We start from the raw sequence: 27452 nt of genomic DNA on the forward strand, positions 1-27452 counted from the left end.
AGAAATTTGATGTATACATTTGTTTGTTGGTTGGATTTTTCACTATTATCAGTTATGAGAAAACGTTGTTTTAACTGGCTTTTTAAGTGCATTGTGCTACTTCTGTGCTGTTATGTATTGTCTTTTTGAAAAGTTTTGCTAATGGACTTTGAGTCTGAAAATAAAGTTGGATCTAAATCATATTAAGCCACCTCAACGGTTTGGTTGAACATGATAACTTTTAATAAAACATTTTATTGGCTCTTTCTCTTAAATAAAGAGTAAATAAATATTGAGTATTATGTGCTTCAAATTAATCATACAGATTACTTGTCCATGTTCTTCGATCATCTGGAGATCTGAAAAACTCTGTTCTATCTTTGCCAAAGCATTGCAGGACAAAAACAAAAATACAAAAATATACTTATAATAAAAAATCCTACCATTAAAATAAAGCTGTAATTGTAAAAAGTAGTTTTGTATAATGTGAGGGTCAATCACAGGAGTGCTTCAATGAGTCTTACTACACTTTGACAGATGTAAGTTGAAATCCACTGCCGTAAACTGAGTTTCAAACGGTTTCAAACATCACTGCCAAATTATGCAACTCATATTTATAAACATATAGTTTATTTTTTTATAAGAATAAGGACACATAGAAAATGGTGTCTTGTTTTAAAAAAAAGTCCAAGATAAAAATTACAAATAATGAATAATCATGCTTTTATAATTTGATCCAACCAAGCAATGTGTCATGCAGCCCTAATATGCATCTCATGAAGGTGTAGCTGAATCATATAATATCTCATATAAATGTTGTAGTCAAAAAGCCAAAAAGCTTAGTGCTTTATTATTAAAATTATTGAGGAAAAAGGCAAGCTCCAGAGACAAAGCTGGCCAATTCAATGCCAGCCTAACCTATTAAAGGGGACATTTCACAATTTCTAAAAATGTTAAATAAATCTTTGGTGTCCCCAGAGTACATATGTGAAGTTTTAGCTCAAAATACCATATTGATCATTTATTAAAGCATGTAAAAACTGCCACTTTGTAGGTGTGAGCAAAAATGTGCCATATTTGGGTGTGTCCCTTTAAATGCAAATGAGCTGATGAAATGCAAACACTGATCACCATAATGATGGTTTGTTGAAATTGAAACTCAATTGTGCTGTTAATTATTTTTCTCTCTTTTTCTCTGCACTAAATGGCAGTGCCGTGGTTGGATAGTGCTGATTAAGGGGCGGTATTATTATAATAGGATCCTCTTCTAAGCTATTTTTTTCACATGCTTGCAGAAAATGGTTTACCAAGACTAAGTTACTGGGTTGTTTTTCTTTACACATTTTCAAGGTTGATAGAAGCACTGGGGACCCAATTATAGCACTTTTCATGATATATCCCCTTTAAAACACACGTATGCACACATGTACACAAACTGTTTGCCTTTTAGTTGTCATCTTCCAAGAGTTGCAGTCGATATTCTGTGTTTCGAGGGTTGCTGTACCCTGTCTCCAGACCTTGACAGTCATCTGTAAAATACACCAGATCCTGCACAGAAACAACACACACAATAACAAACAACAGGCGAAAGAACAACTCATATGTTGATAGACACTGGTGACAGCTTCACATACCCGATAACACGCACGACCTATGATGGTATGGAGCGCTTGAACCTTCCGCTTCAGGTATCGTACACGCGGCCTCTCTTTGCATTCCATTGGTAAATTCTCAGCCACATACAGAAAGTCACGCAGTTTTGTTGTGATGCAGGAGTTCTGAAACATATCCAACCATTTGATTGGCCCAGGAATGCAGATGTTCAGTGTTAGTGTATATTTAACTTTAACTGTCGCCTGTCCCGTATACGGGACACCTAGGTTTGCTTCAATACTTAATCGAGTCATAATAAACTATATATTATTGGAAAGGTCTAAGCCTTTAGAAAACATATTTCAGCCGTGTTTTATAAATTAAATTATGTAAGGAGAGTAAGTAGTTTATTTATGGTTATAGTGTGCCTTAAAATATTGATAATCCTGCTAAATGTCACTGTCCCACCAGCATGATGCCTACATTTACTTCTTAACATGACAAACTATATATCATTGGAAAGCTCTAAGAGAGTAGTTTTCATTTTCATCATCATTTTGGGAAAGAATTGCCATAGTGAGAGTCATTTTCTAAAATGTCATTGTTTTTACTCCTTTATAACACTAATACCCTATTTTAAAACTAAAAGTCTATACTATAACTAACTATATATTGTTGGAAAGCTCTAAGAGTGTAGTTTTCATATTTCCGCACCATTTTGAACAAAATTACATAGTGAAAGTCAGTTTTTAAAAGGTCAAGGGCCAAACAGTGGTCCCAATTTGTTTTTACATATTTATTACACTAAAACCCTATTATAAACATAAAATATCAACAAACTATATATCACTGGAAAGCTCTCAGAATGTAGTTTTCATAGTTTGTGACAAGAGTATACAACAAACCAATGACACCAAGTGGCTTTTGTTGGTAAAAATACAAAAAAGTGAAAAAAACAAAAACAAATTTCTTGTAATTGTAACTTGGGATTTGGATTACCCTACTAAAAGATCAAGCTAAGACCAGCATAAGATGGTGAGCTGGTTTCAGCTGGTCTCCCAGCTTGATTTTAGCTGGTGTAACAAGCTGGTCTAGCTGTGTTTTGGTCACTTTTTAAGCTGGATTTAGCTGCTCAAACTGGAAAACCAGCTGATCCACCAGCTTGAGCAGCTTTGCCAGGCTGGGAGGACCATCTTAAACCAGCTACTGCCACCTTAAACCAGCTAAAACCAGCAACCAGCTTAGGGTCTTTCAGCAGGGCAGCTATTTTAGATTTATGGCTTCATTTTTACCTCATTTGTGTCGTGAAACATTTACATTTTTATAATTGTATTTATAGTTATTGCATTATTTGTATTATAAAAATAAAATGAACCTATTTTTAATATTGTCACCTTCAGACAGTGAAAAACTTTCTTTGTATCTTCTTTAAAACAAGACCAAAATTAGGCTTCTAGACAAAAAAATGCCAGAGTTATATTCATTTAAAGGTGCGCATCAACTTTGCAATATGTACATTTTAAATACAAACAAACATGATACGTCATCATTCAGAAAAATACACACTTACGTGCACGTCTAGAATCATCTTTGGCAAAATTTCAGCGCATGTTTTCTGTAAGGATTAAAGGTAAAAGTTACACACGACAACAAACTGTCCAACAACATATAAACAACCGCGTACTGACACAAACACGGTCACTTACTGTGCGATCAGATTTATGAACCTTGTCCAAAATCTCTGTGATCTCTTTGCTGAGCTCTAGAACGCGCGAATAACAAGTCGGAGGCGCGCAGCTCGTGATCCAAACCAAACTGAGACAAATAAAGACGAAAGAAACGAGTCTCATATCTGCTGTCGTGTGTTTAAAAGACATCTGCTGTGAATAACATCAGTAATGTCGAGAGGAAACTCGGTTACACAAAGAAAAGAAAGAGAGAGAGAGATGCAGCCAACGTCACGGCTACGCACAGATGCTCGTGTTTTTGTTGGGTGGAGGGCGAGTTATTTTTTATAATTGCTAAAACACATTTTTTAAAACGATTTCACTTTCTCGTAACCTCAAACAAAACCAAACCAACAGCATTTATTAGACACTACAACAAAAACGCAACATTCAGGGTATCTGGTTACACAAAAATGCATGTTTATAGTGAATAACAACACACTTTATACACAAAAATCTGTAGTAATCACAAGTTAGTTCTGTGAATATAGTGTATACTTTAAAGGAGACATATGATGAAAATCTGAATTTTTTTATGTTGTAAGTGCTATAAATGGGTCCCCAGAGCTTCTACCAACCTAGAAAATGTGAAAAAGATCAACCCAGTAACTAAGTTTTGGTAAACAATTCTCTGCAAGCAGGTGAAAAAATATTTAATTGAAATTTGTCTCCCCTGTGATGTCAGAAGGGGATAATACCGCCCCTTAATCTGCACTATTCAACCACGGCACTGCCGTTTAGTGCAGAGATCAACTCATTTCTTCTGAACAAAGCTTCTGACGCTTCTTGTCACTGCGGTGACAATTTGGGGACGTATCCAGGGGTAAGTGTGCTGAATGTATATATCAAATTCAACCAATGGTGAGGCTTAACGACAAAGACAGGGTGACGCGGGAGCCAGGAAGTAACATCTGAAATATAGCCAAAGACGGTGTTACAGGGATGCAGGAAGTATGGCAAGGGAGATGCAGCTTCTCGTTCCCTTCTCAGAGAACAACAGTTACATACGTAACCCGAGACTTTTCATGTGTCAAACACAACTATGCAAAAAAGCATTTTGGTATGAATCAACATTTCGCATACAGAAGATTTAAGCATTTAAAGCGAACAGTTTAGCACAGGTGCTTAAAAAGTCTAGAATTTGTATGATATTATTCTACACTACACAGGGAATAATATGGATTTTTTCCCCAGAAAACTTCTGGCATAAAATAGATTCAAGCACTTTCAATGACCTGTATCTATGTATGTATATTTTATATATATATTTATATATATATTTCCCCAGATTCACAAACTTTTTAAGGACCTGTGGGAACCCTGTCTTATGCTTTCCCGAAACAGCTAGAGCTGATCTGTCTTTTATTAATCTGATAAAACTAAAGACTCTTCTGAAATATGAAGAATGTAATACTTCTCTATAGGTACACAAGATTAACATGAGATGAGCAGAAACAGTGTGTGTTATGGGAGCTTTAAGTTTTTGCCAAAAGAGTAAATGATTTGACAAATGGGTTTAGGCCACTGGGAATTTAGTTCAGAGAATGAAGTTTAGCATTTTAACAATCAGAAAAACTGGAATGTAGTGAGTTTTATTATACCACTGATTTTCAAACTTTTAGACGTGCACCCCTTTATTATGCCCATCCCTTTGCAGACCCCTAAAGAAAATTCATGACATAAAACAATCTCAAACTTAGAATTTGAATGAAACAAAACATTAAATTATACAATGTAGTGCTGCTGGTAAGTGGCCTTAATTTTTATTTACAGGTTTAATTCAGCATAAATTAATGTATTTTATAAAATGTCATAAAACTGGATGTGTTTTTTAGGTGTGTTTGATTAGGGTTGGAGCTAAAGTTTGCAGGACTGTGGCCCTCCAGGGCCAGGACTGCCCACCCCTGCCATAGATGATATTCAAATCTCTTTTATATATTACTAGTCAGTCCCTACAGTGTATTTGCCATTTGTCATACGGGTACTGATCGCAATGTATAATATAATTTTAAGCATTCCAGCGTGTTTGTGCATCTGGTGTACAATGATTACTCCACTGATTTTGGCTTTGTACTTAAACACGTGCAAATAACAGTAATTTGGACCTCCATTTACACAATTAAACTGTGGAAATGCTGGAAGAGATGTGTTCATAATAATGAAGTTCTCATAATTCTTTGTGGTAAAGGCATCATGTTTGTTGTTGTGGAGCGACGCTGTTCTTCCTAAAGTTCAAATAGTTTCGCTTCTTTCTGCGTGTGCGAGACGTTGGCGTGTCCTCGTGAAACGCAGGTGGAGTGCACCGAAAAACAAACAGTCGCTCTGTAGAGGCTTGTCCATCCTCATGGGGCGGATTTTGGTTTAGCCACGCCCCCTGATTTGCATCCATCATCACAGACGGCTCCTGCAGTTCGGACCACAGGGTTAAAGATGGGGTCTGAGGAAACTCCTGGACCTTTTTGTGTCTTTTCTGGACCTCAGAAACATCCTGAGAGCTACCAGCAGCAGAGAAAAGCTTGATACAAAGCTTCTGACGCTTCTTTACGAGCCTGAGGAACACAAACACAGAGCTTTATTAGTTTTACATTTTGGTAAACATGTAGATGTGCTGTACAGGAACCCCAAATAATGTGAAAAACCATAATAAGAAAAAACTCATGCATTTGGATGAAGATAAATTAACACTACAGTGCACGAGTTTATAATTCGAAACACCTGGAAATGTGCTGCACGTGAAGTTAAAAAAAAATATTATTCATTGTTGTGTAATTAAATACATCTAAAAATTTTATATAGCACTTGTTGCTGCTAATATACATTTTAAACGTTTTGATGATTTTTCTCTTTATTTATATCAGCCCCCACTCGCTGTTGTGGAGCGATGATGAAACTTTGTTTCCATACACTCTCATCATTTCAGTTATGAAGATGTAAAATTTAAATGCAAGCAAAGAAAGACGCTTCACTGATGCTTTTCAGTGGTCTAAAAGGAAGTGCAGAATGACTTTGGCATTAAAGGATTAGTCCATTTTCTTAAAAGAAAAATCCAGATAATTTACTCACCACCATGTCATCCAAAATGTTGATGTCATTCTTTGTTCAGTCGAGAAAAAATTATGTTTTTTGAGGAAAACATTGCAGGATTTTTCTCATTTTAATGGACTTTAATAGACACCAACAATTAATACTTAACTCAACACTTAACAGTTTTTTTTCAGCGGAGTTTCAAAGGACTATAAACAATCCCAAACGAGGCATAAGGGTCTTATCTAACAAAATGATTGTCATTTTTGACAAGAAAAATCACAAATATACACTTTTAAAGCACAACTTCTCGTCTAGATCTGGTCGTGATGTGCTAGTGTGACCAGACGCAATACGTCATGACGTCAAGAGGTCACAGAGGACGAACGCGAAACTCCGCCCCAGTGTTTACATGTGTTGAGAAAGAGGACTGTTCCGACGTTGTTGTATGTCAACTGATACTAATTAATGTCTTTGTGGCAGCTTATTGTTTAAAATGGTCCGCAAATGTGCGTTTTATATATGTAACACATGACCTCCCTACGTCACTACGCATTTACGTTAGGTCGTGCTGGACCGGACCAAGACTAAAAGTTGTGGTTTAAAAGTACATCTTTTTTATTTTTCTTGTCAAAAATGACAATCGTTTCGCTAGATAAGACCCTTATGCCTCGTTTGGGATTGTTTATAGTCCTTTGAAACTCCGTTGAAAAAAACGGTTAAGTGTTGAGTTAAGTATTAAATGTTGGGTTCTATTAGAGTCCATTAAAATTTGAAAAATCCTGCAATGTTTTCCTCAAAAAACATAATTTCTTCTTGACTGAACAAAGAAAGACATCAACATTTTGGATGACATGGTGGTGAGTAAATTATCTGGATTTTTCTTTTAAGAAAATGGACTAATCCTTTAATTCTCTTTTTATAAACGCAGAGATCTGGATTCGGATGCCAATTAAAGGGAAGTCATTCGGCCAGGGATTTTTATGTGCCTGGTCAAAGAAAAACACTGACATTTTGGATTTGGATGGCAATAAAATCCCCCTGTAAATGATTAAAATTACCTTACGTTCCCACGAGAATCAATTAATGTACGGCTTTAGAAATGATTTTTGGTGCACGAGTTGAAATACTTTCGTTCTCTACATTTTGTTTACAACACAGATCATATGATTCGGATGATCTTCAAGATCAATCACAATTCAAAACTGTCATATCGCCCACCCCTATGGCAAAACTTATAAAGTGAACTGACCTGTCTCTCTCTCTGTCTCTGTGATGAAAAGGGTGAGACAAATTTCTGCTCAGCACATCGAGTCTCAGTCTGTCTGCTAAAGAAGTGCAGGCTCCTGAATCATCCCCTGCTTTGGGTTCCAGTGCATCTATGAGTGAAAGTAGTTCTCCTTCAGGTACTGTAGGCAGCAGGAGACACATGACCTCATGGAGATCAGGAACAGTAATCAGAGCCTGACTGACCAACACTGCTGTCAAATCCAGATCCTAATGCGCACACACACACACACACACACAAAAAGACAAAGACAGAGAAATCTTACATTTCATCTAGAGAGAGAAAGAGAGAGAGCGAGCGAGCGAGAAAGTGAGAGAGCTGACCTGCTGGCAGTATGTGTTAAGTCTCTTCAGCTGGATTTGATCTCTCTGATACTCTACAGTCTGATTTTTCCTCAACACCCTGACACAGACAAACAAACAAACCATTAGTAGATTCGCAGATGAGCTTTGATGCATGACAACAACTAAGGATTGCCTACACACCTGTCAATCATGCGACACTACATGTGCATCTTTACACAGAAATCTCATTGAGAATCTGAAGAGCTCAAACATCTGACATCATCATTTCTGCTTCTAACACATTTGTGTACGAGTACAATATAGTAAACAACAGCTGTGTGTTTAATCTTTTAAGTGTCATCACCTGTCAGTCAATCGCTGTGTGAGGAGCTGACGCTTGTAGAGCACCTCGTGTAGGAGATCGGCCATTCTACTCTCACTGTCCACTGTAAATGCATACTCTTCTTCATCATCATCATCATAATCATCGGAGCCCCGCCCCTCCAAAGACTTCTCCCATGCAATCTCCTCTGTTTGAAGATGAAGCTCCGCCTCCTCTAAAGCCTTGAGATAGAGAGACAGTCTACATCAATATACAGTAAAGGTTTTATGGCACCTTGATGCCACCCTTAGATTTTTAGGTGTGTGTGTGTGTGTGTACTCACCAAGCAGTGTGTTTGTATGGTGCGTGTGATCTCAGTGGAGTGGTCCAGCTCTTGCATGATGATTGTATGTAGTTTGACCAGGGCTGTGTGCGTCTCTGTGACCTTTGCCAGTTTCTCTGCATGTTCCCACTGCAGCGCAGCCACAAACGCAGTCACACGCTCCTGACACACATGCAGCTGCTGCTTCTGATACACGCATGATTCATCCCACTCCTAAAATACAGTGTTTTAGTCGGTTGTGATGGTCTACTGAAGATGTGACAGTAGAATATAATGAAGATCTTAAACTCTTTAACCTTTAAGAAAATATTCTTTACAGATGATAGGAAAAAGAGAGAGATCAAGACAAAAAACTTGTGGTCAGACGTTAGGGTTTTTATTTATGGCTGATGCCAATATTAAAGGGAACACATGAAAATCTGACTTCACCAATGTTTAAAGGGCTCATGGCATGAAGATGTTAGCATTGCCACTTTGTAGGTGGAAGCAAAAATGTGCCGTTTTGGGTGTGTCCTTTAAAATGCAAGTGAGCGGATGAAATGCAAACACTGATCACAATGATGATGGTTTGTTGTAATTGAAACTCAATTGTGCTGTCAAGTCCTTCTTTTCTCTCTCTTTCTCTCTGCACTAAATGGCAGTGTTGTGGTTGGATAGTGCACATTAAGGGGGCAGTATTAATATAATAAGAGCTCCTTATGACATCATAAAGAGGGCCAAATTTCAATGACCTATTTTTTGCTCACACCTACAAAGTAGCAATGCTAACCTCTGTATGCCATGGGCCCTTTAAGTGCTATAATTGGGTCCCCAGTGCTTTTATCAACCTAGAAAATGTGAAAAAGAACAACCCAGTAACTTAGTTTTGGTAAACCATTCTCTGCTAGCATGTGAAAAAAATATGTAATTGAAATTTGGCTCCCCTTGTGATGTCAGAAGGGGATAGTACCGCCCCTTAATCTGAATCTTGTTTTTTAAATTAGTTATTTATTTTATTCGAATATGAATATGCACAAACCAGACAGGAAAATGTACCTGCATGTTTGATCTTTATATAAGGAGATTATAAATATGACAGGTGCTATGAGGTAATGATCATGGAGTCTGTTTTGAGTTAAAAACTTTACAACAATTAACTAGTGATGCTCGTTTTCGAAGCACTGCTTCATGAGGCTTCGAAACATTTACGAATCTTTTGTTTCGAATCAGTGGTTCGGAGCTTGTTTCAAACTGGCCCAAGTCACGTGATTTTAGCAAACGAGGCTTCATTATGTCATAACTGTTTAGAAACGTTTTGAAAATAAGATGGTTCACCACTAGGGGGAGTTGATCACATGACCAGTGTCTAATATGTTTAGGTGAACTCGGGTCAATTTTATTATGAAAGTTCATAAAACATTTATCCTTCTGACTAATAACACTGCCATTTTGTCTACTTTTTGTTTATAGACAGATTTAATGACAAAAATGTGCATAATTAAAAGGGTAGTTAGTTTTAATGATTTGCTTGCCCTGAATAAAACTAAAAACACAAAATAGACTTTTAATTATGTCTTAATTAAGTTAAATAATTTTTTTAACATTTTAATACAAATCTTGCTATTATTTTGTTAAAAAAGTGTAGTAAAATGTTTGGGCATATCTGCTTTTACACTATTTTGACCAGCAGGGGTCGCCAGCGTGTGTGGTGTTTCGAACTGCTTCGAAAAACTGAATAAATTTTCGAAGCAATTGGTTCAATTGATTTGAAGCTTCGAAAAGCTTAATTTCTCCCATCACTACAATTAACAGCATTATGTGAGGGAAGTGCTTTTTTATTTGGTGGCACAGTTCCTTGCGCATGCTTCTAATGAGCCTGAGAGAGACCTGCGATGGATTCACTGGCGGTTACTATAAAACTACAAAAATTACTTGTGCATTTCTTATGAGTGGATTATTTCTTGTTTCTCTGACACACTCAACCTTAGATGCGAGAGTTTATTCTCGCCCATTTATTACGTCTGACATTTTATTTCATTGGTAACGAAATATACCCAGCCCAAACTGTCAGCACAAACAATGAGACTGTGATGGCCAGATACGATCTCACCTTCTGCAGTGTTTTATCCAGAGTCTCTGTGTGCTGCAGCAGCGTCATTCTCTCCTCCATCAGCTTCTGCAGACGCTTCAGTTCAATCAGCTCTGAGCTACACTGAGACCTCGTCTGCAGGTGAACGAGAGACAAACATCAACATGACCGAATCACTGCTCTTTACTCAGTCTCATATAACACTCACCTGCATTTCTGGGGCAGCTGATGTCACAGCAGGTGCAGCGAGGGTCACATCAGGTTCAGCTTGTGGCACCACGAGACAATGATCCAGACAGCATGCAGCCTTCACACACTTCAGCTGAAAAATCAGCCAGTGCTCATGGGAGAGAGACCGCTGAGACGCACACACACAACTGACAAACGGATAGTTAGTATGTAATAAATGAAACGTGTAGTAAAAGGATCTCCTTAATGTTTGTTTGTGTAAGAGTGTCTCTTTATTAACACAACCAAAAAATACAGGAAATTTTTAAAGTATTAAAAGTATTTAGTGTGAGCTTCCCTTATGTGTTCACACAAAAAGCGAATGTATTTTTTCGCAAGTTGATAACATACAAAGGTCAAATTTGCATTGGGTGATGTAATTGTACCTGCAGTATTCTCTGAAGGCATCTCTGATGTTTCTCTGCTCCTGCAGCTCCTGCAGTTTGATGCGCTGGATGCAGCTGCGAGTGGACTGAAGTCTGCAGGCATCAGCTTCACTCAAACTCTGCAGCTTCTCTTGAAGAACGTCTGCCTGCGGGAGGAAACGTGCAGCAGCTGGATGCAGCTGCGCAGATGAATCTTGCAGAAAACGAAGAGTCACCTGCTCACAGAGAGAGGGGATCAAATACAAACTGGTTTTGATGGACCACATGATCAGATTAAAATGAGATTCATGTAAATCTAGTAGAAAGACTGTAAACAGTATTTTTGACTTTAACTATGCTGATGAAGTCAATAAATCATTGATTTACCTAGTAGACACGTTCAAGGCGAGTGTACTTCAGAGGCAATTCAAGATACTTGAATAATTTCTGGTATGTGAACCCTCGTATGTGTGTGGTGTACAGGTTTATAAAATGACCTCACTAAAACCTTGTTTATACTCGACCTGTCCGCATGAGCGCATTGGTGCGACCAAAATGAAGTAAATGCGGAAATGCAAAACAATGCATATACTATTTATCTGACACTTACAGTAAGTATTAAAACTTTGCCATTTAAAACAAAAATTCTTTAAGGGGATAGTTCACCCAAAAATGAAAATAATGTCATTAATGACTCACCCTCATGTCGTTCCAAACTCGTAAGACCTCCGCTAATCCTCGAAACACAGTTCAAGATGTTCTACACCTAGTCCCAGAACTTGTCGACCCTCCATTGAAAATCTTCGCACGATACACTGTCCACGTCCAGAAAGGCAACAAAAACACCATCAAAGTAGTGCATGTAACATCAGTGGGTCAGTTAGAATGTGTTGAAGCATCGAAAATACATTTTGGTCCAAAAATAACTAAAAATAAGACTTTATTCACCATTGTCTTCTCTTCAGCGTCTGTTGTGAAGCGCATGCGCGAGACTAAAGTCACTTGACTGCAGTGACGCAAATGACGTGTTCTCCTCAGACATATTTGCAAAGGGTTTTTTTTCAAACGTACAGCGTGCGTCTCCCTCAGACTGTAAACGCATTGTGTAAATGCACAAAAAAAACAAAAAACAGCTGGGGCGCACCAGATAACACGTCAGCCTTGTCGTACGCAGTCTTGCGCATGCGTTTCACAACAGACGCAGAAGAGAAGACAATGCTGAATAAAGTCGTAACTTTTGTTATTTTTTGACCAAAATGTATTTTCGACGCTTCAACACATTCTAATGTCACATGGACTACTTTGATGATGTTTTTATTACCTTTCTGGACATGGACAGTATACCGTACATAGATTTTCAATCTAAGGTCAACAAGCTCTCGGACTAAATATAAAACATCTTAAACTGTGTTCCGAAAATGAACGCAGGTCTTACGAGTTTGGAACGACATGAGGGTGAGTCAGAATCAATGGCTTATATTTGTATTTAATGTACCACTGGATGAGGAATAAAATACAAACCTTGAGATGTATGTATTGTTTGTTTAGTAAAAATGTTAATGATGTTTAATAAAGACATCTTTAAAAGATTCTTGTTTTATTCATGTTCTCATATTTATATTTTAAGCTTTGATGTTACAAACACCAGGGTTGTTCCAGCAAACAACTTCTATGAATAGACTTCTTCAAAGAATAGTGCAACAGCGAGCACGTCTATATATGCCTTGTCAATTTGTTGAGCCGCGATTGATCAGTGGAGGATCGTGGTGCAAAGCGCGAGTATAAACAAATAAATGGTCAAGCAAATGTGTGTGTACCTTGAGTATACTGTCTGCGGTCTGTTTGTCCAGGTGGTTAATGAGATCTGATAGTTCAGTGCTTTGATTCAGCAGCAGTTTTGTCCATTTCTGCAGGTACTGATTCACTGTGATGTCAGAGTCTCCACACAATGCCTGCAGCTGACGCTTGTGTTCACACAACTTGACAGACACAAACACATTTAGAAACATTAAAATCTCATCTAGCACATTCAACACAGCTCAGCAATTACACACAAACACACAACATCTCTGACAGGAGCTGCCGTCTCCTCTTGATGATGTCACAGCGGATGGCTCTGCACTCGCGACTCACTCTGTTTTCTAGCTCCTGTTTTACATGTGAAACCTCCAGATGAACATCAGAAAACTCCCTACACACACACAGACACACAATGTAAGAGAGACAAGTAATGAGTATATTTTGGCATACAGTATTTAATAGTATGTAGTATATACTGTAAGGTCTACCTATCTAATACTGCTCTGCGGTCTCTGATGCTATTGAAGGCGTCATTCATCACAGCTTGAAGATGCTGAAAACTCCGCACGAGTAAATAACGCTGTGCGTGTCGCTCTGCCAGCAACATTCTCTGATTGGCTAGAAGGACATCAAACCCCTCCTCCAGACTGTCCTGAAGTCACAAAACACGTTTACATAACACATGTACAGTACTGTAAGACTTTTAAAACAACGATGGGTAATCACCTGACAGCCGTAGTACTGCAGCAGGAGTTTGTTGGCCGTGTTTTCCTGCAGCTCTCCTGTTATCGTCGCCTCCTGCAGCTCCTCGCCGAATATCTTATGCAGTTCAAATCTACGCCCCAGCGCCTGCTGTCTTTGCGCGTGCGCAGACGCATGTTCGTGTTTGGTCAGCAGCCGCTTCTGCAGACAGCGCTGCTCTTCCTGATGAAGCTTCTCCAACAGAGCGCGGACATCTGCCACGTCCTGGAATAACACAAGAGACAATCACAAGCATGTCCTCGTGGCCCTCCCGGCACGGTTCATTCACAAATGCGTTACCTGTTGCTGTATTTGTTGAAACAGTCGTTCTGCGTGTGATCTTTCTGAGGCGTGCGTCTGTTGTTGAGATTCCATTTCCTTTTGCGTCTCCAGATTACACTGAGCAGCGAGCGCCTCCATGCGAGCAACGTGCTCCTCCTGCACTTTTCCCTCCATGCCCACAATCTGCCCGTGCACAACTCCCAAAACACGACGCTCCGCCTGGACACTAAGAAGCCCTGCTGCCCGAACACCACGCAGCAGCACAACCAACAGACCTTCATAAAGCTGCACCCTTAAGTGTTCCACCCCGATCATACAACGCAGTCGAGTTGAAATGTTCAAACTGAGAAAGAGAGAAAGACAGACAGACATGAGTGACTGCTGTTATCTGGTGGTATGGACTTTATGGATCAGTGACATGTACCTGTCAAGCGCATGAATCATGTTTTGTGGGTCCTCCAACATCAGAATATCCACAAACTTATCCTCGAAGGCTGCTTCCTGATTGGCAGACTCAGTGATGTCACAAATCTCCTCGTATGGCCCCGCCTCTTCATTAAAGTTACTCTTTTAGAAAGTAAGAAACAAATGAAAGTAAAAATCTGTATCATATGTGAGGAGACTCATTCTTGTTCCTGTAATGGATTTAACACTAAACACCGAATGTCATACACCAAAACATCTTCACATTTCATTTTTTATCACTGCACTGTGCAATTAAAGGGGACCTTTTATGTCCATTTTTACAATATGTAATATCAGTCTAAGGAGTGCCCAGAATATGTAATTGAGGTTTTAGCTCAAAATACCTCACAGATAATTTGTTATAGCATGTCCAAAATGCCCTTATTTGGGTGGGAGCAAAAACGCACAGTTTTTTTTATGTCTGTACCTTTAAATGCAAATGAGCTACTGCTCCTCCCTCTCTTACCAAAAAGAGACAGTGAGCGCTTTTAGTTTAAATATATCTGATTCCTGTGAATACAGTCAGAGACAATAATAGCTCATTATTGGGATATGGCAGACCGAGTAAAACAAGCTGAGGGCGGAAACTATGGAAACGCAGTGGCAGTGGGTGGGGCAGTTTATCAGTGTGACATCACATTAACAAGAGAATCAAAACAGCATGTGTAATGAGACTGCTCTGGTTTAATGGGGATTAAAGGGACACTCCACTATTTTTGGAAATTAGGCTAATTTTCCAGCTCCCCTAGAGTTAAACAACTGCAATGATATTACGCAGTTGCCTGAAAATAGTCCCCTTTGTAACTTTCAATAGCAGGGAACTATTTTCGGGCACTGCATAATATCATTGCACCTGCTGCAGCCATGTTACGGCAGCAAAGTCCTTAATTATTACGCCGGAATGAGAGTATAGTGCTAGCCATATCTGCCTAGAAAATCACAACTTTTATTTTTCCATTGGTCTTAGTACACGATGTAACTACAGAAGAGTCAAGTTTTAAATAGGAAAAATATCGATACTCTTTGGGGTTTTTTTTAGCTCGACGCTAATGGTCTAATCAGATTCAATGGATTATGCTAACCTATGCTAAAAGTTGGTACCGCCAGACCCGGAGTTCAGCTGAATGGATTCCATAATATTAAAAATAAAAATTGTAACTCTAGGGGAGCTGGAAAATTAGCCTATTTTTTAAAAAGTTGAGTGTCGCTTTAAAAAAAGGAGTGGGATTTACATGACATAAAACAATTAAACAGCGTTGTGCCTTTCGATTATTGTGTTTTCTTTCTTTCTCAAAAAAACTTTTTAAGAACAACTTTCTTCAAATCAACTTTGACTTTGTACATTTGTCCAGAGACAAAGCGTGAACTCAACAAAAGATGCTATAATACACTGCGTTGCCAAGTCCTCTGCTTTTTGACATAGTTTAAATTTGGGCTACTTTTAAATTGTTTCAGCGAGTTGATTTTTCTTCACAGGTGAAAGATCGAAGGATTTCGGTTATTAGTTATTTATATTTGGTCTTTGAATAGTCTTTGGGCATTTTGACATTTTGAATGTCCATTGTACTGGTTTTGATATGCAAATTTGGCAACCCTGGCTGTGAGCTTCCGCAGACGTTTGATTTGGATTATATAGAACGTATATGTACACAAACATTTTAACATTTTACTGTCGTAACCTGCAATAAAATTAAATTAAGTCGGACTAACAATTTTTTTTGCATGTAAACGTAGCCATTGTAGGGTGGTTGTGTTCACAAACTGCCAACACACATTTATGTCCAAACACCTTGTAAAAGTGGATTTTGCATAGTAGGTGCCCTTTAAGCAAACTTTTTTGCTTTTCAAGTTGTTGTGACTGAATTTGCACTAGCAGTTTGACTGTTGGTTAACTTTACACATTTAAAGGCGGGGTGCATGATCTCTGAAAGCCAATGCTAACATTTGAAATCACTTAAACAAAGACGCCCCTACCCTAATAGAATCTGGACCTTCTTTTGATAGACCCACCCCATACATATGCAACTCAGGCAACGATGTCAGTTAGTAGACACGCCTCTTACTGCTGATTGGCTACAAGTGTGTTTTGGTACTGGGCCCGATTCCCTTTCCAAAGCGTTTCCCAAAAATCGTGCACCCTGCCTTTAGTACACATATACAGGACACACTTTACTCTGCAGTGAACTGACTCTGGATTGATTGGATTTGCGCAGTCGTCTGCTCAGGATGACGTTCACACCGCAAACAATGACTGACAGCAGCAGACCCGTCAGAAGAAACGACATTATGAAACTCAGACAGAGAACAACATCGTCCTGTTAAACACAAACACAACAGTCTGTTATATATCAGCCTTGTGTCTGCGTGTGTGTGGATGTGTGTGTGTTTACCTGTTGAGTAGCATTTATCCTCAGAGTGAAATTAGCCACCACAGGACCAAACAGATAAATGTCATTCTGAAATGAAATCATGAAGGGTTAATATACACACACAACACATTTATTAAACTCGATTTGAAAAAAGCAAACACAAACAAATGGATGCAAACATGCACATCTCCCAGAATGCACTAGAAGGTACCTGAGTTGCATTGGAGAAAGTCAGAAATGCTGGAAGGATCAGAACCCGATTTCTGTTTCCTTTAACACTCAATCTGTACAGAACCACATACTCAGAGCCAGCTACACACACACACACACACACACACACACACACACACACACACACACACACACACACACACACACACACACACACACACGTTCAAAATAATAAATAGGTTTTGGTGAGAGAATGTTGATTTTCACAGTCAGATAAACAAATGCACGCTTGTGTATTTGTGTACCGGGCAGTAAGTCTGTAGTGAAGGTCTGGTACCCTCTCTCCTGTAGACTTCCATTGGTCTGCAGGAGTGTGACATCAGAGACAGCATCACGGATACATAGCTGTGATAGGTCATTTCCCTCTACAGGGTTGGTGATCACTAACATCACTTTCACCTGTGGAAAACCACCTCCTGTTTCCACCTGTAACACAAATAATGCACACAGACTCTCAGGCTGCGTCCGTGTATGACAAATGTCAGTCACATGGTGTGTCTCTATGGTGAAGTACAGTGACATACCTGGGCACACTTGTGAAAGGTGAGGCCAAATGCTGGCTTCACTGCATCCTAAATGTAAACACACAATTGTCAGGAATCATACGGACAACCGGCACATCCGGGAACTTGACTGTAAATTTCGTCACCGCCCCTTTTCGGGGGATAAAAAAGCAGAGCTTCCATTGGCTTCCATTCAAAATAGCGGAACAAAGCAACGTTTTTACACAGCCGGCAGGCGTAAATAACTTATGAAATCACTCAGATTAAACATGTTGAGTATTTATCTGTCCATCCTGCCTGCCATAGAGCGCAAAAGGTACATTAACACATTTAATTTGGTCAATATAAAAACATGTCCCCCCCATTCTCACAGCGTCAAACTGTGTGTAACAACGCCATCCAGTGATTGCTGGAAATATCGCTAAGCCAGTTAGTTGTATGGCTGGACGGAAAAGTGCACTCATTACTCTAAATATAAAGACATAATATATAAATACGAAGTAACTTTCAAATACGAAGTAAAATCATTCACTTGCTTCCCTGTTGACTCGATGAGGTATGAGTAAATGTCCGGGTAAGACACCTCTGGCCAATAGGGAGCGTTGTTACACAAATTTGATGCTGGGAGAATGAAAGAGACATGTTTTTATATTGACCAAATTAAATATGTTAATTTATCTTTCGCGCTCTATGGCAGGCAGGGTGGACAGATAATTACTCAACATGTTTAATCTGAGTGATTTCGTGGGTTGTTTACGCCTGCCGGCTGTGTACGAAGGTTGCTTTGTTCCGCTATTTTGAATGGAAGCCAATGGAACGTCTAGTGCGATTTCCCCCAAAAGTGGGCGTGAACCTGTTCAGAGACATTCTATGACGTTGCGCCGGTTGTGCGTATGGGAAATATTCTAGGAGGTTACTGGTTTGATGTTTAAAATCTCACACCAAGTCAATACAACAGCAATGACTAATATTGATATCTTACCAGAGATGAAGCATGTCGGGTGGCTCTTTGCCTCAAAGCTCTGTCCCTCCAGGGGCCCGCAGGGGCCACAGATGATGAGCCAATACTCGTTGCTATGACAAACACACAGTGTCATTTGCTATTCTTTTTTTAAGCTCTTTTTAAACACAACAACTGAAATAAGAAACCTTTTTTGCATTGGATTTTCCTAAAATCTTCGTCCTTATCATTAGGTGTTGATCTGTTGTGCAGACGCGCGCGTGAACGCACACAAGCCGCATCTTCAGGTTGCGCGACAAAAAGAAGGGCGCTTACAATCATAAACCGACACATGAAATGGCTAATAATATGCGTACATTAATGCTGATATGACCATTGTGTAAATTAGCGAAATATCAAAAACACATCTTTGTAAACATCTGATGCCCGTAGGACATGAAAAGCTCCTTGCGCCATTTGTTTTCCATTTCCGTTTTCCACAAAAAGTTTGGAAACTCTGTGGAAAGCCCCGCCCTGCACTCCTCTAATTGGCTCATTGAATAACTGCGTTAGGAGAAGCAGTGCTCTGATTGGTTTCAAACTCTGTCGATCAAAAGTTAGAGCAGTGGTTGAAGCTGTAACGGTTCGTTGCCCGGTTAACGGTACAGAAGTTAGTATTTATGTTTGGGATGCCCTTTAACGCTTCATCTGATGCGTGTTCGAGCGATGTCTTCATTGAGCTGACAGAGCCTCTGCGCTTGCTATCGGCTCCGGTAACGGGCACCGCGGCGTCGGGTGTTTGTCTCGCGCTGTTCGTGGCTGCACTCGTTTACTTGTGTTACCGGAAGAGGGTGATCATTACATTTTTGTGTTGTTTCGCGTATATATTTGTTAAACAAATTGTTATAGGACATTTGGATATGTACTCTATTATTATTAGACTGTGTATTGATTATTATCTAACTGAATTAAAGAGAAAAGTATAATTATATAATGACTAACAATGTCTAGGAAAATAAAAAAAAATACTTTCAATTGAAGAGAATCAATGTGTTTCCCCTCCATATTTTATTTAAAATTATTTTGGTGGGTCTTGAGATAAGATTATACCTGTCAATGTATTTTCTAGAATGGCTGCATAACGATTAATCGCAACAAATCGTTTGCAGAATAAAAGTTTTTGTTTACATCATATATGTGCGTGTACTGGGTATAATACTTATGCATGTATAAATACACACACATACATGTACAATTTTAAGAAAAATATTTATATACTAATTATTTATGTTTATATATAATTTAAATTATATAAATAAAAACATGTATTTACACATATTTCTGAAATATATACATGTATGTGTGTGTATTTATATATACATAGTTATTATACACAGTACACAAACATATATGATGTAAACAAAAACTTTTATTCTGCAAACGATGAGTTGCGATTAATTGTTATGCAGCCTGTGTGATGTTGTGCGTATCATGTGATGTAAAAGCTGCAGTCTGACTGAATCTTTGTGTTGTGTTAGTTGAAGGAAGTACAAAGACGTCAGGAGGTGTGTGAGCAGGACAGCCAGAGCCGGAGATCACAACCAGCTAAAAGAGTACATAATACACACATACACATCTAGTCCTTCTGTGGAGTTTATATCATTTTAAATCTCTCAGTGAATACAGCACACTGTCAGATAAAAGTCATTATCTGTCATATCATAATCATCGTCTTTTTCTCTCAGGTTGACCCTCAGCTGACAGTAAACACTGATGTCGCTGCATTTGCTCTGAAGGCACGCGTCGTCTACCCAATTAACCAGCGATACAGAGTGAGATGGTTTTGAATGACATGTTTAATCAGAGAAAAGCACTTGGGCTTTATTTTAATGCATTCTTGATGTTTTTGGGTGTGATGAACATCAGCCATTAGCAGATGGGGCGTCTAACCCCTCCCTGCATGAGAAGTGCCCAGGACCGCCCAACCGGGACTCGGCATCATCATCGGGCGACGATTGGCTGAGCCAGGAGAGGGACAATGATGAAAGCATTCAGTTTTTGATGTGCAGCTCTGCCTCTAAAGCACACACCAGCCACCAGTACAAGAGAGTCCAGTATTACCCACAAACACTTGGTCAATCACGGTCAGTGATGCATAGACACACAATGTGCTTTCATTATTGTGATAAGCAATTCAAGTCTTATACTTGTTGTATAAGTGACGATGTCTCGCAAAAGATATTTTGAATTTAAAGAATGTCTTTCATTAATAGCGTCACGTGTGTGTGTGTGTGTGTGTGTGTGTGTGTGTGTGTTTGCAGGACCAGTTTGCTGTGTTTGACTTTACAGGAACTGCAGCTTTACACTACACAACTACAGCAGGAGAAATACAGGGTAGATATATACTTGTGTTGTAATGATGTATTTGTTTGCTTGTTGGTGACAAATACAGTTCACATTATTTCACCAGAGATTTTCTATCGGGCATTTATATGTACATTTATAGTAAAACATAGACCTGCAGCAGTTTTATTTAAAGGGACACTTCACTTTTTTGAAAATATGCTTATTTTTCAGCTCCCCTAGAGTTAAACATTTGATTTTTGCAGTTTTGGAATCCATTCAGCCGATCTTCGGGGCTGGCGGTGCCATTTTTGGCATGGCTTGGCGTGGTCCGTTGAATCTGATTGGACCATTAGCATCACGCTCAAAAATAAGCAAAGAGTATTTTTCCTATTTAAAACTTGACTCTTCTGTAGTTATCGTGTACTCAGAATGATGGAAAATTAAAAGTTGCGATTTTCTCGGCTGATGTGGCTGGTAACTATACTCTGATTCAGGCGTAATAATCATGGACTTTGCAGCCGTACCATGGCTGCAGGAGGTGCAATGATATTACGCAGTGCCTGAAAATAGTCCCCTTGGTAACTTTCAATAGCAGGGGACTGCGTAATATTATTTTATATAGGAAAAATATCGAAACGTATTGGTTATTTTTGAGCGCGATGCTAATGGTCTAATCAGATTTAACGTATTATGCTAAGCTATGCTAAAAGTTGTACCGCCAGACCCGGAGATCGGCTGAATGGATTCCAAAAACGGTGGGGATCAGTTGTTTGACTCCGGGGGAGCTGGAGAATTAGCATATATTCAAAAAAAGTGGAGTGTCCCACTGTCCCTTTAAAATCATTTAATTATAATAATAAAACATTTTTTGGAATTGTTTTATTGATGTAGGCTTTTAGTTGAATTACAGGAATTACTATTAAAAATCATCAGAAATGCTCTTTGTGGATTCTCCCACAGATTTTCCTGTGGATTTTAGGAGTTTTGCTGGGTGACAGAGAGCATGCTGACATCATCAATGCTCAACAGCAGCAGGTGAGATCTTTATCAAACTGATCAGACTGATAAACTAAATTATTACACAATTATTTCCAATGTTACAGACATGACATGTCTACTCAAAATGAATGAACTACCATTATCCTGTATATTTGTATTTATGTGCAAATACAGCATCTCCTTTCAGTTGTTGAACTACTTTAGATTTCTTCATTTTCTCATAAAAAGTAAATCTAACAGGCAGAGAGAGAGACGGAGAGACCAAGACAAATAGAGAGAGAGAGAGAGAGAAAGAGAGAGAAAGAGAAAGAGGTAAAGAGAGATATATAGATAGAAGTGGACCGCATAGACACACAACCACAGGAAGAGAAGTGCCTCTATACTGTAATTCTTAAAGGGGCCATGGCATGAAAATCTGACTTTTTCCATGTTTAAGTGCTATGATTGAGTCCCCAGTGCTTTTATCAACCTAGAAAATGTGAAAAAGATCAACCCAGTAACTTAGTTTTGGTAAACCATTCTCTACAAGCATGTGAAAAAATAGGTTGTTGAAATTTGGCTCTCCTTATGATGTCATAAGGAGCTCTTATTATAATAATACCACCCCTTAATCTGCACTATCTAACCACAGCACTCCCATTTAGTGCAGAGAAAAGCACAATTGAGTTTTAATTCCAACAAACCACCATCATTGTGATCAGTGTTTGAATTTCATCAGCTCATTTGCATTTTAAAGGTCACGCCCAAAAATGGCACATTTTTGCACACACCTACAAAGTGTCAATTTTAACATGTTATAATAAATTATCTATATGGTATTTAAAGCTAAAACTTCACATATGTGCTCTGGGGACACCAAAGATTTATTTGACATCTTTAAACAGTCTTGTGCCATGGCCCCTTTAATAAAAGTATGAATTTCTTGAAAGAGTATGTAGAGTAAATCCAATCTTTTAGACAGTTGTGTCTGTTTCTCACAGTCTTTTATTGGAAAATGTTTATTGATAACATTCATTAAAAATGTACAATCTCTGAAATAAGCTCAGGTTTTATTGTCTTGACTGCAGTTCTTCTTTACCCATCATGCCTCTGTGCAGGAAGTAGAGATGCTGAAGAGAGAGATGCCCGAGGATATGCAAGTGGAGTCTGATACACTCATGTCCTCTGTAGAGGAAGTGGAGAAAACAGGAAGACACAAACTCTCTCACTCACTGAATATGGTAAACACTATATGTGCAGCATGTAACAAGTGCACTGTGGGTAAATTGCTGTATCCCACAATGCAGTGTGCTGAGCTTCATCTTTAATTTTAAGTTGATAGGAAGGTTTTCAGTGACCATAGTGAAAATCTAATTTCGGTTTTTTGTGCAAATCTCCAGGCCCTGAGTTTTGCAAAGCAGTTGGAACGTCTCTATCAGAACCTTCACAGCAAGTTTAGCAGTGATGATGCACAGGAAGTGATGCGTATGTTAACGAAATGCCTGCAATTGGTGGAGACCGTTCTTACTGAGATCCAGGCCTCTATTCTGAAGGTGACGATAAACCTTTTACAGTCATTACTGCCATTGGTGATGTATAGCTCTGAAGCTGACACTCCTGTGTGACAGACGCTGATGGACAGATTTGAGTGGTGGGACGAAGTGTCCGACTGGCTGAGGGAGAAGACTGCCCTCCTAAAACGGGAGGCGGAGCTTGTGGTTAAGCTCATGGGCCAATCAGTGGAGCCGCTGAGATCTGATGACCAGCTGGAGAAACCGATGAATGAATTTAAGATGTCGGTTACCGAGGAACTCCAGCAGTGGATTGATGGTATGGACAGAAGATCATTGTTGGAGGCAGTCGTACACTAGTGGTTAGAGATTTGGGCAGAAATATACAAATTTTCCAGCTCCCGTAAAGTTAAACATTTGATTTTTACCATTTTGGAATACATTCGGCCAATCTCCGGGTCTGGCGCTACCACTTTTAGCATAGCTTAGCGTAATCCATTAAAACTGATTAGACCATTAGCTAAGCTATGCTAAAAGTGGTAGCGCCAGACCCGGAGATGAGCTGAATGGATTCCAAAACTGTAAAAATCAAATGTTTAACTCTACGGGAGCTGGAAAATTTGTATATTTGACCCTTTAACACAAAGATCACAGTTTCGATTCCCAGGATTATCGTATATTGGCCATCACGTCACTTTCACTGCATTTCTAGTGTTTCTATTTCATACAGATTCATCTTTTGTGTGTCTGTGTGTGTAGAGATCAGGCGTCTGACTGATGAACTCTCACGTAAACACTGTGAGAAAGTGTGTATGAGGAGGAAGATGATGATGAAGGCTCAGAGCTCGGACTGGCCACAGTCAGACACACGCGCAGATGTTCATCACATGCTGCAGGTCAGCTACATCTGCTCTATAGGTTGTCTATCTCACACTTTGTCTGTCTGTCTGTCTCACTCGCTTTCTTTCTCTGTGTCAGGTGTTGATGGATCTGCACGTGAATCGCTGGAATCAATGGAGAGACTTTGAACTTCAGCAGGATGCAAGGATTACTGATGCTTTGTGTGAACGCTGGAGGGTAAGTGTGTGCATTTATGTATATAACATTTATGATACAAGTCATTAGTCACAATTTTATGTAGAGCTGCATGATTATACATATACAGTTAAACAAATATGACACCCACATCTTTAATATAACGTGTCTGTGTAAACCATATGGCATGTGTATCAATCTGTTTTTATTACCAGTGTGCGTTTGTTACATATGTGTATGCAGAGTTTGTGTGGTAAATGTACCAGACGCTTGACTGATCTGAGCACAGAGTTTGTTGAAAGCAACATTCCTGCTGGCTCCACCCCATCAACAGACTTCTGCCAATCAGTGCTGAAGAGCGTGAACCTCTCAGTGACCAATCAGATAAATCGAGAGGAGAGACACGCCCATACACACCTGCAGAAGCTACGAGAGCAGCTACAGCGATGCAGACAGGTATTGCAGTCACCGTACAGTATAGTAATGAGTATTATGGGATATATTGATGACTATTATGTGATGCAGGTGTGGACTGAGGAAGAAGCTTTGGCTTTGTGCTGTCTGAATCACTTTGGAGAAGAGCAGCGTAAGATTGTGACGACGATGGTGTCCAGGAATTCACACGTGAATGAGAGGTGAGACTGATGATTCGAGGGATACCGATGGAGAAAGTGATGAAGTGAGTTATTAATGATGATTTGATCGTTCGTTAACAGTTGTGTTCGGATCGAGGACCAGCATCATCTTTTGATTCTGGAGTTTCAGAGGATTTTAGCAGCGAGATATTTTTACCTGCGAACTGTGAGAGAGATGCAGCTGACCCAACTCAAGATAGACTCTGATGCACAGGTGAACACATGCACACAAACCTAACTGTGTTTTAAACATGTACGCCATCCCAAACGCGTCGGGTTCAGTTTTCTCTTGTCTCCAGAATTCTGACACATCTCCTGGCGAGGCAGCTGTGATTGGTCAAAACCTTCGTCACGAGCAGCTGTCAGAGCTGGAGACTGCGGCTGAGATGCTTCAAGAACACGCCCACTTTCTGTTTGGCCACGCCCTCGCCCAGACTGTGAGGCTGAAGATGGGTCGTGTGTCCGCGGGAGACGCGGTGTGGACGGACAGATGTGTGAAGGTCAGTGTGATTTTAAACTCTGGACCACTTTACCAGCGAGCTGATTATTTATCCTCACATCTCTTAGGCCTCGTACGCTCGGCATTTAAATTCAGTTGTCACTTCAGCTTTTAGTGCTTAATCCTGTTTTGTACACACACACTTTAGTAAATTACAGGACTGACAAGTGCAGTCTCTCTCTCTCTAAGGAAGGGCTTATTGACATACTGTGTGAAAGTGTCTATGTGACACGGGATTCTGTTCTCTCTCTCATCTGTGAATACTACACTCGGATCCAGCACATCGCCATGACAACACTGCAGCAGCTACGACCCTCACCCAGTACAACCAGTACAGTACCCTAAAACCTTTAACCACGTTGTCAGACCTGCGTGTCTTGTTAACTGTTCAGCTAGAAAAAAAAATGAACGTTACTAGAGCTGTGTGTGTTTGTTACAGACAGGAGGGCCTGTACTAAAGCTTTACAGACAGAACTCAAAAGATGGGCTGGAAAACCCAACTCTACTGAATTACTTCACAGGTACCACATTAACTTAACTAACACTCTGACAAAACAACACATAAAGTCACAAACTTACTCCTATTTGTTTTAATGTGTTGTGTGTAGGATTGCTGAGTTGAAGAAAAAGTGTCTGATGGAGTTTGAAAAGGAGCAGCATCACAGTCCGGTGCAAACACACACCTACAGACGAGAACTCATGGTATGTGCATCTGTTTGTCTGCACGCATACATTTCTACATATTGCAGTGCTCAGGTGTATGTGTGTGTGTGTGTAGGATGAAGAGGAGGCCTTTATACGTCGACTGGCAGCTCTGGCACGCGTGTCTCTTGACAACATAAGTAAAGATTATATGACAGGTCAGTCACATCTAAATGCGTTCAGTGTTTCTTGATCATCAGCTTATTATAACATCACATTGATACTGTTTATAAATCACATTCTCACAGGACCTGAAGTGGGACAATCACATTGACGTCTTCCTCATGCTCCAGCAGATTGAAGAAGTTTAACTTGCCACAGTGACTGCTGATGCAGTTTTACCTGCACTTTTATAATGGCTACTAAATCCAGCTTGTGAGGACTGCTAAGATGATCTATTCACCTTGCCAGACTTCCAAGATAAACAAATGTCTGAAAAAAATCACTCTGGACCCCACGCATCCAGACCACTTTCTTTTTAGACTGCACCAGAACTGTTCATTCATCTACTGTCAAAATGTTTTCCATCAGTAGACAATGTTGGACAATATACTCTGTACATTCTTTATCTAACACTCTGTACCTCTTGCACATAACTTCTGTATGTAGCACATTTGTATATGTGTTTGTAAATACAAACTCTATTTTGCATTTTTGAAAATCTGTGCATTTTATAGAAAGTTTTATTTACATTATTTTTTATTATTTGTCTACACCACACGAAATGACTTACTTAGATTTTTTTCTTGTTTTCTGTACAAATATCTAACAATTCTTAAATTAAGATGTATTTCCTTGATGAGCAAAATGACCTAAGAAAATAGGTCTAGTTTTTAGAAAAATCTGCCACTGTGGTAAGCAAATGTTTCTTGAATATATATATATTTTTGTCTAAAACTAGACTTTTTGCTCATCAGGAAAATGCTTATTAATTTTTAGATATTTAGTACGGAAAAAACTACTAAGCAAGAAAGTTAGTTTTAAGTGTAGTTGTTTTCTGCACTCTTTCTAGTTGCTTCGGTAACCAAAAAATTTCTTTTGTATTTATCCATACTTGGCATTTGCTGGGATAAAAAGTCCCAAAGCAAGTTACTCTTATACCTTGTTACAGGATTTTGTTACAGGATTTTGTTTTAGGAATGTGAAAACCCCCTACTACACTGTCTATTTTTGATGTATTATATATTTTTTTAT

The 27452-nt window shown here is 39.2% G+C and overlaps 3 protein-coding genes across 5 annotated transcripts; 1 reads left to right on the forward strand and 2 right to left on the reverse strand.

Moving 5' to 3' along the window:
- Positions 1–592: 592 nt before the first annotated feature.
- On the reverse strand, positions 593–3560 carry cytl1 (cytokine like 1). The gene is made up of 4 exons (XM_055177459.2): positions 3279–3560; positions 3143–3187; positions 1614–1757; positions 593–1527 (listed from the first exon to the last, which is right to left on the reverse strand). The coding sequence occupies exons 1-4, from the start codon at positions 3447–3449 to the stop codon at positions 1426–1428; spliced, it is 462 nt and encodes a 153-aa protein (XP_055033434.2). The 5' UTR covers positions 3450–3560; the 3' UTR covers positions 593–1425.
- Positions 3279–19126, reverse strand: LOC129421874 (limbin). Of its 2 annotated transcripts, none has more exons than XM_073854425.1 (21): positions 18762–19126; positions 18595–18686; positions 17634–17681; positions 17355–17535; positions 17090–17190; positions 16900–16965; positions 16699–16824; positions 14469–14611; positions 14063–14387; positions 13748–13987; positions 13510–13673; positions 13279–13412; positions 13039–13193; positions 11243–11457; positions 10837–11005; positions 10650–10763; positions 8561–8773; positions 8260–8459; positions 7935–8013; positions 7576–7820; positions 3279–5848 (listed from the first exon to the last, which is right to left on the reverse strand). In XM_073854425.1, exons 1-21 carry the CDS (start codon positions 18904–18906, stop codon positions 5491–5493), a joined length of 3513 nt encoding a protein of 1170 aa, XP_073710526.1. In that variant the 5' UTR covers positions 18907–19126; the 3' UTR covers positions 3279–5490. The 2 variants fall into 2 exon arrangements, with proteins under 2 accessions (XP_073710526.1, XP_073710525.1); XM_073854424.1 differs by having other exon boundaries at positions 16678–16824.
- Positions 19127–19135: 9 nt separating this feature from the next.
- On the forward strand, positions 19136–26906 carry LOC129421875 (evC complex member EVC). Of its 2 annotated transcripts, none has more exons than XM_055177453.2 (20): positions 19136–19403; positions 20091–20165; positions 20298–20384; positions 20479–20696; positions 20874–20946; positions 21859–21933; positions 22995–23117; positions 23277–23429; positions 23505–23706; positions 24147–24283; positions 24366–24464; positions 24666–24878; positions 24948–25057; positions 25139–25271; positions 25357–25557; positions 25746–25878; positions 25996–26077; positions 26165–26258; positions 26335–26416; positions 26507–26906. In XM_055177453.2, exons 1-20 carry the CDS (start codon positions 19233–19235, stop codon positions 26530–26532), a joined length of 2487 nt encoding a protein of 828 aa, XP_055033428.2. In that variant the 5' UTR covers positions 19136–19232; the 3' UTR covers positions 26533–26906. The 2 variants fall into 2 exon arrangements, with proteins under 2 accessions (XP_055033428.2, XP_055033427.2); XM_055177452.2 differs by having other exon boundaries at positions 19137–19403; positions 25746–25887.
- The last annotated feature ends 546 nt before the right edge of the window (positions 26907–27452 follow it).

Source organism: Misgurnus anguillicaudatus, chromosome 16 (assembly GCF_027580225.2).
Source record: "Misgurnus anguillicaudatus chromosome 16, ASM2758022v2, whole genome shotgun sequence".
Taxonomy (NCBI): Eukaryota; Metazoa; Chordata; class Actinopteri; order Cypriniformes; family Cobitidae; genus Misgurnus; species Misgurnus anguillicaudatus.

Bases quoted from the DNA above. Each gene is read 5' to 3' on its own strand.
- LOC129421874 (XM_073854424.1), bottom strand. From the start codon at position 18,906: ATGTGTCGGTTTATGATTGTAAGCGCCCTTCTTTTTGTCGCGCAACCT. The intron at 17,536-17,633 runs GTATGTCACTGT...TTTGTGTTACAG, and splicing joins CCTTTCACAAGTGTGCCCAG to GTGGAAACAGGAGGTGGTTT. The intron at 8,014-8,259 runs GTGATGACACTT...TGTCTGTGTCAG, and splicing joins ACACAGCGATTGACTGACAG to GGTGTTGAGGAAAAATCAGA.
- cytl1 (XM_055177459.2), bottom strand. From the start codon at position 3,449: ATGTCTTTTAAACACACGACAGCAGATATGAGACTCGTTTCTTTCGTC. The intron at 1,758-3,142 runs GTAAGTGTGTAT...GATATGTTTCAG, and splicing joins AGATGATTCTAGACGTGCAC to AACTCCTGCATCACAACAAA. The intron at 1,528-1,613 runs GTATGTGAAGCT...GTTTCTGTGCAG, and splicing joins TAGGTCGTGCGTGTTATCGG to GATCTGGTGTATTTTACAGA.
- LOC129421875 (XM_055177452.2), top strand. From the start codon at position 19,233: ATGTTTGGGATGCCCTTTAACGCTTCATCTGATGCGTGTTCGAGCGAT. The intron at 19,404-20,090 runs GTGATCATTACA...GTGTTGTGTTAG, and splicing joins ACTTGTGTTACCGGAAGAGG to TTGAAGGAAGTACAAAGACG. The intron at 24,284-24,365 runs GTCAGCTACATC...TCTCTGTGTCAG, and splicing joins ATGTTCATCACATGCTGCAG to GTGTTGATGGATCTGCACGT.